The sequence below is a fragment of the Dendronephthya gigantea genome, unplaced genomic scaffold, assembly GCF_004324835.1.
Source record: "Dendronephthya gigantea isolate DGI-Jeju-01 unplaced genomic scaffold, DenGig_1.0 000002F, whole genome shotgun sequence".
In the NCBI taxonomy this organism is placed as follows: domain Eukaryota; kingdom Metazoa; phylum Cnidaria; class Anthozoa; order Malacalcyonacea; family Nephtheidae; genus Dendronephthya; species Dendronephthya gigantea.
In genome coordinates this window covers 1,316,409-1,326,909 of record NW_021163012.1, presented here as the reverse complement: position 1 = coordinate 1,326,909, position 10,501 = coordinate 1,316,409, and the positions used below count along the sequence as shown (strand labels likewise).

The window sequence follows — 10,501 nt, the reverse complement described above, 5'->3', positions numbered from 1 at the left end:
CTAAACTATATCATCCATTATATATTTATGGTGGAATCATCATCCCACTAATGTCATTATCACCACTATCATCGCCATTTTCGAAATTTTCCATTTGTACAAACCCAAAGGCGCTGTACAGTAATTTCCCTACGAAGAATCATTCCTAGAATGAATTAAGAAATGTAGTTAAGAAGTGAATGAGTAAACGTTTATTAATAATCGGTAGCAGGTGGTACCAACTAGTCTGAATTCGAGCAGTGCTGGCAAAGTACTGGTACGGATTACCAAGAACAGGGGGTTTATTTTTCGTGACTGTTTTATCGCGTTAAAAATATCGCGAAATATTGTCGCCTAGATGTAAATCATCACATTGCGATGTTGGGTTGGATTAAAATTTTTGTCAGCTGAACTTAACGAAGCTCAGAGAAGCGAAGGGATTAAAATTACTGACATATTTTAACATTATTTCTGCCTCAAATATAATCCGTTTTCATAGTAACGCTCTCATTGGCAAAAGCAAAACACCGAAAACGTGCTACGATTCGCTAAAGAAAGATTAACTTGGGGATTAATTTTAACAAAGGAGGTTTTATGCGGGGCTTTCAGCTCGGATTTACTTGCGTTCGGCTGTGAATTTCGTTTTGTATAAAGTTGGATTTATAAACTCAATTTTTTAACTCAATATGGATGAACAAAACTCTGGGTTTATCCTATGTGATATTAGTTTCAATGGCCAACTTATAGCTGATGTTAAATTGCCTCGTGCTTGCAGCATGGGGAATATAGTTCAGGGCTTGTGGCTCGACGATAATTTTCGAAAGACAGGCTTGGAGTATTTGAAAACGAAGGAGGAGAGAGAATCGCACAACAAGGAGGGTGAAACGAGCAAAGTTTCGAAGAGTTTTGGTGGAATTGATCGCTGTATATTACGCGCATATGGTGAGTCAGAATTTGTGTAGAATTTCACTTTTGTAATTTTTCACTTGAACCTTATTCACCTGCAGTAAGTGTTTGATGGGGAGGATAACTCTGTTGACTAAAGACGTTTTTACACGATACCTAACCTCATCTTTACATTATTAAATCAGTGTAAATGGTATATTGGGTATAGGTTGGTGTGGGTAACTGGGTGGCCCTCAAACAGCATGGTGGTGTACTAGTTCTATAGTGGCAACCAGACCTTTTAATTAAACTGGCACTATCACTTTTAGTTGCTATCCGTATCATGCCAGTGTGGAAATGGCTGGAATTTAAGGATTTCATTGTTGATTTTGATAATAAGAAAGATTGCTATACAGTTGGAGATGTGCTGGGAACCTTGTGTACTGGATTGCACAAACCGGTGCTGAGGATTGTACCAAAAAGCGAGTAAGTTGTGTTCTGTAAACATCTCAATTTTCTCTGCCAGTTTCTTATCTAGATACTGATCTATATATTGAATTTAATTGATAGAAATGAGGCAGATGACCAAGAAGTGAAAAACATTGTAAACAATCTTCTGAAAACAAAATCATTAGCAACCCTTGCAGCTGCAGAGTGTCCACTATCCAACGTAAGTAGAGGTGAACATTTTATAGGTAGTAGAACTTTTATGGCTTGGTATTATGAGCTGTGTACTTATTATCATTTGATTTTGCAGGGAATGCTGAGTCTGATAGCCCAGGGTAAGTATACCAGTACAATTGGTCATGACAAATGCCAGGCATTCATTCGTTGGTTGCGCCGACAAGACCTGGCCAATGAGGCAAACGCTGAGGAACAGGTCAAAGCACCAAGACCAAACCAGCTTCAGTCTCCTTCAGCAAGTAAAAATACCAAACCAAGGATAACATTCTCACAGAATGAAATTGACAACCTAACTGAGTGGTTTAATGAAGACGAACGGCCAAGTCGAGAGGTCATGCGTCAATATACAGACATTCTGAACATTCCAAGACAGATGGCCTCTGTTAGATTACTAACACCTGAGAGCATATATTTCTGGTTCAAAAACCAACGATCCAAAAGAAGAAGAGAGGAACCGAGCATTCTCGAACCTTGGGAGAAAGACCAACAAACATCTGGGGATGTGAAAACACCTGACGTTGCTAAGACAGAAGGTGATGTCCCTCAGGTCACCATGGCAACTAGTTACACACCAGCCATTGGGGGTACACCACAAATAACCATGGCAGTTGGGGATGTGGAGGGAAATGGTGGTACTGGTACACCTGTAGCTATGGCAATTACAAGTACTGAAGAAGGTAGTGGTGAGATTCGTATGCCAATCAATGGTCTGGCTACCATGCTTGCAAGGTATTCTCCACAGACGAAGCAAGGAGGTTATAGTGAGTCGCCAACAAAGGCTCGAAAGATACCCAAATCACGTGTCACATTTGACCCACAGACTGAACTAAGCAGCCTTAATGCATGGTTCAATGACAATGAAAGACCTGAAAAGGAGATCATTGAGGAATACACAAACATATTAAACAAAGCCAGGTCACAGAAATCAAAGAGGATGTTGACCACAGATAGTATTGCCATGTGGTTCAAGAACAGGAGAGCAAAGAGAAGGAGAAGTGAAGGAGGCATTGTCTATCCTGATGATAACAGTTTCACTGGTGACGGTGAACAAGTGGTGCAGACCATTCATGATATTGAGGAAAGTAAATTGAACAATGTGACTGCAATTACAAGTGAAACAGCTACCACAGATGAATCTGCTGCAATGGATGTAACAATAACACCTTCTGTAGATATACCTGTTGTTGCTGATGTAAATAAATTATCAAAGGCAGATCCTTCTGATGCCTCTGCCGACGAACCAGTAACCGATAGTGAACAAAATATGTACACAGCAGAAGTTGTCTTGGTGAAAACACATGAAGCACAGTAGCCTTTATCATGCATTCATGTCTTCCAGCAGAAGACAAAACATTCTTGCATTTTGAGATTCTTAGTTGACAGAGAGGCTTTTAGTTTTTAGATTTTTAACATAGTATGAATGAGTTGTTTCATTTTGTACCTTATATTTTATGTTTGCTTGGAAATAACTGTGGAAATATTTTAGTTGCTGGTGTGATCCTATAGAATAGAGGTTATCAAATCATTAAAACATTTTGTAATGCCTTGTCAATGGAGATTTGGTTAAACATTTATCAAATGTACCTGTTGTTGGTAATATGGGTGAGAAATCTCATATAACTTGGTTTCAAAGTCTCCCTTTCAAATACAGCCTAAAATGAATAAGAAATAGTGTTGACAAAATTTTTAAAATTATTTTCCATAGGAGGATGATATTTCATTGTTTGAGACCAAGAATTCTGTACAATACCATATGAAATGTCGTAGCTGTTGAAATTGTGTAGATGATGATATCAACATAAGGGATGAATGGTATGACACCTTCATATTGAGCATTCTTAAATATAATCTAAAAAGTTAACAAAAGCATAGTAAAACTAATGTATATAATGATATTAAACAGGTTTAATGCATTTTGCAGTTGTTTGGAACCAATATATACCTCTATAACCTTTGTCAATAGATATAAACTAATAGTTGAGCTCCTGTAGAAAAGCATTGACAGTCCAGATGCTGCACCTATTTAAGTTATAAATCCGATCTAGTTAGTCTCTGAAATTCTTACACCAATACAATGTGCAATCATTACCTGCAATGAAACTGTTGTATGGATCTTTCTTTTCACGAAGAAACATTAACATGAACTCCACAAACTAAGGTACAAGATTGGTTAGGATTACACATATGCATGTGCAAATCAAGTTTATTTCATGCAGCATTTTGTAATACATACTTGAAATATTGAGACAAAACTACTGAGAAATAGAGCAAGTTTGAAGTTATTTTTGTTCATCAGAATTTGAGGAATTTTCCCTGAAAAGTTGATGATGAAAAACCCATGATGTTATAATATCAGCACATATTTCATTGCATGCTTAAAAGATAAACATTAGGTCTAGGACATTATAGCCTCTTCAATGATACGTGACATGCATATAGTAAACTTACTAGGGTTAAACAAAGCATTTAAAATTCCAGGTGCTGCTTGTAGTAGATAACCAATAGAGAATGCCTTTACTGTTGAAAGCACTCTGCAATTAAGAAGGACCAAACTCAATTGTAGTGTTTGACACTTGTAAATAAGCACTACTATATACATGTTATAACAATATTTGGTGTGATATAGTGCTTATGTACCTCTTATAAATATCTTTACATCCAAAAGTTGAGCCTACAGATTCGGGGCTAATCGAATTTACATTTGACTGTTGTTCTCCAAGAAGCAATCTAAATTGTGGGACGAAAGTTTAGGTTAATTGAAAGAGATCTGAGACTAGACTTGCTCATCTGAAACCAACTGTAAGCATGTTAACTACTGACCTCACTATTCTTTTTATGAAACCATTATTTAATTTGTTAGCCCTCAAAAGTAAAAATTTTCAGTACGTTAGTTATTGCATGGCTGTTGTCATTTATGATTCCATAGTTCCAGGCTTACCTATATAAATACATTATTAGTCCTGTGGCCACACAGAACATATAAACCTATAAATTATGATAAAAACGCATCAGTCATTGGCTCTACATGGTATCTATGTCCTAAGTTTGCATTACCTCTCCATATGACAATGTTGTTATAATATTTCTGTTAACTAGTGCATTGAAAATTACTTCAACTGCCTGCAGGAAAGTCAAAATGAAAGTGCTGTCATAAGTGTGTTGTCAGAAGTGTGGTTTGTTACTATTTTATTATCTAACAACTGTATAATTACATTATTAAACATGTACAAAGCCAGCAATCCACGCCGCTCTGGTCTTTCAACAATGATAGCAATGTAGCTTGCCAGAGATGCAGGGAGAAATCCACTTGTAAAGACTGTGAATACCCCAAAAAGATTCCTGCGATTTTGAAAGATGTAAGGAAATATCATGAGTTATGGTAGTGGGTACTGATTCATAATGAAAAATAGAAATTATTATAGATCATGATCACAATTATCATCCATTATGGAATGAGGTATTACCGTATAATGGTTAAGTGGATGGTGGCAATGATCTTGTAGTATGGTGACAGTGATAGAAATGGCATATTGGTGATAATGGTGATATTGATGATGTTGGTAATAATAATCACAGTAGTAAGGGTGATAATAAAGTTAATGTGCTCCTGACCATACCTGATCAAGCAAAAGAATGCTGCAAACAAGCTACCATTTAATGAAAGGAATACAGTGGATCGCAAAACTTCATACAGTAATTCTTTCCTCACATACTCCCAACCCTTCTGTCCAAGAAGTGTGGCTATCTGTAAAATTGATTGTTTGGCCAAATATATCAGTTTTATCACTTTTATGTATGTAAAATAGCAATTAGTATAAATTAGGTAATATTAGTCACCACCCTTACCAGATATAGGGTACCATATATTTTGAAAGATGTCCTAAAGACATGGTAAAATACTTCTAGGCTAAAGAATGAACACGATGTAGTCCATGGATGAACACACTCACTACATTTGGTGTATACTTTAGAGAAAACAGTCATAATTTTAGAGTTCAGACAATTCCTAAAATCAAATTAGAATATTAATAATTATTTAGAATACATGCGTAAACAAAGTATCCTACATATTGTAGCTTCTTCAAATACAGTAATTTTCGACGAAGAAACAAGTCAAGCCGACTTAGCTCAGTTGGGAGAGCGTTAGACTGAAGATCTAAAGGTCCCTGGTTCAAATCCGGAGAGCTCGCATTGAGCTCTGAACAGTCCCGGGAGTCGGCAATTGGCTACCTTTTGCCCTTTTTTTCTCCTTTTTTTTGACCTTAAAAATTATTGTTAATTTTTTTTATCTATTCCCAGTTAGTTTTTGTTCGTAAAAAAATATCTCAAGGTGAAAAACATCATTTTACCTTTTGGAAACTCGCCCCAACTTTTCGGATTTCGCTGGTTAGCCCGCACGTACCCGTACACCCGAGAGAATATTGCGTGACCTTATACGTCATTTTTTCGTTACTTCTTTCGTATCTTTTTTGTTGCAAATTGAACATTTATTTTATGTTTATAGAGTCAATAATAGATGCCTAGGGGTGGGGGAGGTAGAGGAAGAGCGAAAGGAAAAGGTCGAGCTCAGGTACTGGCAGATGGCCAGTCTCTACAGCCAGCCAGACGGCCGGATATAACTCCTATTCTAGACTCTGATCACCCGACAGAAAAGGAACCATCTAGCGAAGAAAAAGGGGCTAATAAGGTGTCTTCTGATAGAAGTCTAATTGCTGTCTCAGGTTTGTTGTTGAATGGTTTAATAATTAACCTTTGACCTACAGCTGGGCAACATGAAAATGATAAGCAAATTCTATTTGCATTTTACAGGTGCCACAGCAGTTCCTCAATTAACAGGACAATTATCACAACTGACAACAACATCTTCAGTTGGTAAGGGTAGTCCTTCTCTGATTATGCCTTCTTTTTTTTCAATTCAACTCCTCATTCTTCTTCCTCCCCTCCATTTATACCCTTAGTTCATAACCATGACTCATATCTAGGTTACACAAGGCGCGAGGAAGAACTTCAGTTTCCACGAAGACCAGGTTATGGCAAGGTTGGTCGATCAATCAACCTTCTTGCAAACTTTTTTGCACTCACCCTGCCTCGGAAAGAATTCATTTACCATTACGATGTCACAATCCATCCAGAGACTGTGAAGTCCATTCATAGACAAATCATGGAAATTGTTTATAACAAATATTCTGAGAAAGCTTTTGGAAAAGCAAGGCCTGCATTTGATGGAATAAAGAATTTCTACACGATAAAGGATCTTCCTATTGGCAAAGATGGAGTGAAACTGGTGGTTACCCTTCCTAATGATGAAAAGGACAGACGTTTTACAGTGAGTATTGTGTATATCCCGATTATGTCATTAAGATTGAAGGCAATTTGACTGAACTAGTGACAAGATATTATCTTAAATAAACTGTGGTGAATTTGTTGAATTTAAGGTAACCATCAAGTTTGCAGCAAAAGTGTATTTGAAAGAATTAAAAGGTACTAAGAAAAGCAGGTTGCTGTGCAACAAGTATTAGCTTTTTCTCTTGTCCTTATGCTTCAGGGAATTTCTTTCAGATTTCCTGTTTGGTAAGGGTGCTGGATCACGACCTCAGGACGCTCTAATGACACTGGATATCATTTTACGGCATATCCCATCGTTTAAATTTGAGGCAGTTGGTAAAGGGATATTTTGCCCACCAAACTCACGAACAGTTGACCTTGGTGAAGGCATTGATTTACGTTTTGGATTTTATCAAACTGTTCGTCACTCTGAGTGGCAGACTGTGCTGGTTAATGTTGATGGTAAGTGTGAATTGCAAACATTAAATCTAAAAGAATCTATTAATGTATATTGAAGCACCAACGGTCCTGACTTACTGCTTTTTTTAGTTTCAGCAAAAGCATTTTACAAAGAGCAACCACTTGTCAATTTTCTTTGTGAAAGTTTGAACATTGGTGTGCAGGATCTGGACAATCCCAGACTGTTTGAAGACAAAAGGAAGTTTTATCAACTGAAAGATGCTATCATTGGTAAGACATGGTAATTCATGAAATATCTTGTGTTACGGTACATAAAATTGATGCCCTAACTAATTGAATCGTTTCACAGGTCTGAGAGTTAAAACAAATCATCTTGAAGCATTGAGAAGAAAGTTTGTCATTGGTAGAATAACAAGACCAGCGAATCAAGCCTCTTTTAAATGTGATGGTAAGGAGGTTACCGTCGCTCAATATATGAAAGAGAAATATGGCATCACCTTGAGGTGAGATATGGAATAATTCCTTTTGCACAATAGACAGCTATGTTTAGATAGACATGAGCTGTGTTATATCACCCTAGATACCCCAATCTACCATGTGTGACACGACCAACACAGCAGGCTCAGTTTCCTTTGGAAGTACTCGATGTTGTACCTTGTGTTCGGAAGAAGATCACAGATGAACAGAAGGCAAAGATGATTCGACAGACAGCTCGCCCAGCAAAAGAGAGAGAACATGATATCAAATTATGGGTAAGAAATCTTGTTTCAATACCAATACTGCATCCAACCTAACAGGATAACAGGGGACATTGGTTGATAGGTATGGGTTGAGAATGGTATTTTAGGATGTTAGCTTATTTTCATGCGATTTTATTTAGGCGAACCAGTTGGAAGAAATGAATCGGGATTATCTGAGCGAAGAATTTGGTATGAAAATGATACCACAGTTGGCCGATGTTCAAGGCAGGGTGCTTCCAGCCCCGATACTTGATGTAGGTGGGAAAAATAATCGGCTAACACCTCACGATGGATCATGGGATATGAGGAATAGGGAATTCTACAGAGGAGTGGTTATCGACTGCTGGGCGATTGTTTTATTCACGAGCGAGAAGGTTTGCCGCGCTGACCAAGTGCGGAATTTTGCGGGCAACTTTCGGAGTGTTGCATCACGGGAAGGTGTACGAGTCTCGTCAGACCCAATAGCAGTGAAGTATGAGAAACCACATAAGGTAGGTTTATCTAACACCTCTTCTGATTGACCAGTTTCGCTCGATCTCTAGGCCTTGGTAATAATGAAACGGTGGTAATGAACCATACCCGCAAATTATTCATTTTACATTACGGAGTCGGGTTAGTTTAAACGACTCAAAATGTAGTTGTTAGTTTCATGTCGCAACCATAAAGATTTCATCTAATTCATTTCATCTCAATAAAGGTCGAGGAACTGTTGTGTTCTCTGAAGACGGAACATACGAAGCTGCAATTACTCTTCTGTGTTCTGCCCGACACGAGGAAAGCTCTGTACGGCGAGATCAAACGCGTCGCCGACAACGTCATCGGCGTTGTCACGCAGTGCGTCCAATCAAAATTCTTGGTGACACCAAAGCCGCAGGTGATTTCGAACATCACGATGAAGGTCAACGCGAAACTAGGCGGGATCAATCACATCATATGCAAAGACGTGCAAGCGGATGTTTTTAAGGAACCTATCATCGTGTTTGGCGCGGACGTTACTCACCCGCAGACAGGGGACAGTATATCGCCCTCCATCGCGGCTGTCGTCGCAAGCATCAATCTCCAGGCCAGCTCGTACACCGCCATTGTCCGCGCACAGGTGACGAAGAAAACGAAGCCGTCGAAAAAGACGGAAACAGTCGAAATTATCGACAATCTAGATCAAATCGTCAAGGAACTTCTTGTTCGCTATTACAAGAAAACGCGATGCAAGCCAGCGAAGATTTTGTTCTACAGGGATGGCGTTAGCGAGGGACAATTTGAGGCCGTTTATATGTACGAACTACGGGCCATTCAGAAGGCCTGCATGGAGCTGCCAGGGAAATACAGACCCGGAATCACTTTGGTTATCGTTCAGAAGCGGCATCACGCACGCTTCTTTTGTGCTGACGCCAAAGACAAGTCTGGAAAGGCTGGAAATATTCCTGCAGGAACGACCATTGATCGTGGCGTTGTTCATCCGTACGAGTTTGATTTCTACCTCTGTAGCCATTTTGGGATACAGGTGGGTAATAGGGGAACCACGGCCCACGAAATATCGCGCGTATCTCATAGTCCGAATGTGAACTAAATTTTTGGGGGTTTTTTAGGGCACTAGTCGACCTACGCATTATCACGTGCTTCATGACGATAATAAATTCAGTGCAGATCATCTGCAGCAAGTGACCAATGAACTGTGCTACACGTTTGCTAGATGCACGCGATCCGTTTCCATTCCCTCGCCAGCTTATTATGCTCATCTGGTCGCCTTCAGAGCGAGGTATCACATGCATACCGAGTGAGTACTAGTCCATCACGTCTTCAAGTTAGTTTAGTTTAGGTTTCCTCCCGTAGTAACACTGGATCAATAAGAGATGATTCTTACTGGACCTCTAGGAAGAACAGTTTAGAACTGATAGAACTATCCAGTAGAAATAAAGTTAGTTTAGTTTAGGTTTCCTCCTGTAGTAACACTGGATCAATAAGAGATGATTCTTACTGGACCTCTAGGAAGAACAGTTTAGAACTGATAGAGCTATCCAGTATAAATAAAGTTAGTTTAGTTCTGGTTTCCTCCTGTAGTAACGCTGGATCAATAAGAGATGATCCTTACTGGACTTCTAGAAAGAACAGTTTAGAACTGATAGAGCTTTCCAGTATGAATAAAGTTAGTTTAGTAACATTTCTGTGCTTTTCCAGAAAATTTTACAATGGAAAAAAACCAAAATCACAGGAAGAGATTCTCAGAATTGTGAATAATGACATTAAAGTGGAAGAAAAACACAGTCATACAATGTATTTTACATGAATAAAACATTTTAAATGATTAGGAATGGAAATGAGCAGCTCATTTTTCAAATGTTGTAAATAGTTTTTAAATTCCTGGGAAATAATTTATATTTTCAAATAAATTCGAATCATTCTCAGATTAGAATAACAAGCGCTTAAAATCAACACGTTTCGTTTTCCCCCCTGCTATAGATCGCTTAAAC

At 38.4% G+C, this 10,501-nt stretch overlaps 3 protein-coding genes and 1 non-coding gene across 7 annotated transcripts; 3 read left to right on the top strand and 1 right to left on the bottom strand.

Moving 5' to 3' along the window:
• Nucleotides 1–57: 57 nt before the first annotated feature.
• Nucleotides 58–5,585, bottom strand: LOC114532685 (transmembrane protein 135-like). Of its 4 annotated transcripts, XM_028554251.1 has the most exons (15): nucleotides 5,395–5,585; nucleotides 5,166–5,293; nucleotides 4,761–4,887; nucleotides 4,603–4,668; nucleotides 4,487–4,533; nucleotides 4,369–4,410; nucleotides 4,186–4,275; nucleotides 3,997–4,079; nucleotides 3,782–3,861; nucleotides 3,638–3,701; nucleotides 3,491–3,567; nucleotides 3,299–3,397; nucleotides 3,133–3,200; nucleotides 2,990–3,048; nucleotides 58–145 (listed from the first exon to the last, which is right to left on the bottom strand). In XM_028554251.1, the coding sequence occupies exons 1-14, from the start codon at nucleotides 5,530–5,532 to the stop codon at nucleotides 2,991–2,993; spliced, it is 1,167 nt and encodes a 388-aa protein (XP_028410052.1). In that variant the 5' UTR covers nucleotides 5,533–5,585; the 3' UTR covers nucleotides 58–145; nucleotide 2,990. The 4 variants fall into 4 exon arrangements, with proteins under 4 accessions (XP_028410052.1, XP_028410076.1, XP_028410068.1 ...); XM_028554275.1 differs by lacking the exon at nucleotides 4,603–4,668; XM_028554267.1 differs by lacking the exon at nucleotides 2,990–3,048 and having other exon boundaries at nucleotides 61–145.
• On the top strand, nucleotides 371–3,113 carry LOC114532677. The gene is made up of 4 exons (XM_028554239.1): nucleotides 371–921; nucleotides 1,194–1,350; nucleotides 1,435–1,534; nucleotides 1,622–3,113. Exons 1-4 carry the CDS (start codon nucleotides 666–668, stop codon nucleotides 2,858–2,860), a joined length of 1,752 nt encoding a protein of 583 aa, XP_028410040.1. The 5' UTR covers nucleotides 371–665; the 3' UTR covers nucleotides 2,861–3,113.
• Nucleotides 5,586–5,665: 80 nt separating the features above from the next.
• Nucleotides 5,666–5,739, top strand: Trnaf-gaa. The gene has a single exon. It is a non-coding gene; the product is annotated as a tRNA-Phe (tRNA).
• Nucleotides 5,740–5,988: 249 nt separating this feature from the next.
• On the top strand, nucleotides 5,989–10,399 carry LOC114532715 (protein argonaute-1-like). Its single transcript, XM_028554286.1, has 12 exons — nucleotides 5,989–6,269; nucleotides 6,358–6,420; nucleotides 6,531–6,874; nucleotides 6,984–7,029; nucleotides 7,108–7,335; nucleotides 7,423–7,563; nucleotides 7,643–7,796; nucleotides 7,874–8,045; nucleotides 8,174–8,524; nucleotides 8,731–9,534; nucleotides 9,620–9,807; nucleotides 10,209–10,399. The coding sequence occupies exons 1-12, from the start codon at nucleotides 6,065–6,067 to the stop codon at nucleotides 10,315–10,317; spliced, it is 2,805 nt and encodes a 934-aa protein (XP_028410087.1). The 5' UTR covers nucleotides 5,989–6,064; the 3' UTR covers nucleotides 10,318–10,399.
• Nucleotides 10,400–10,501: the final 102 nt, after the last annotated feature.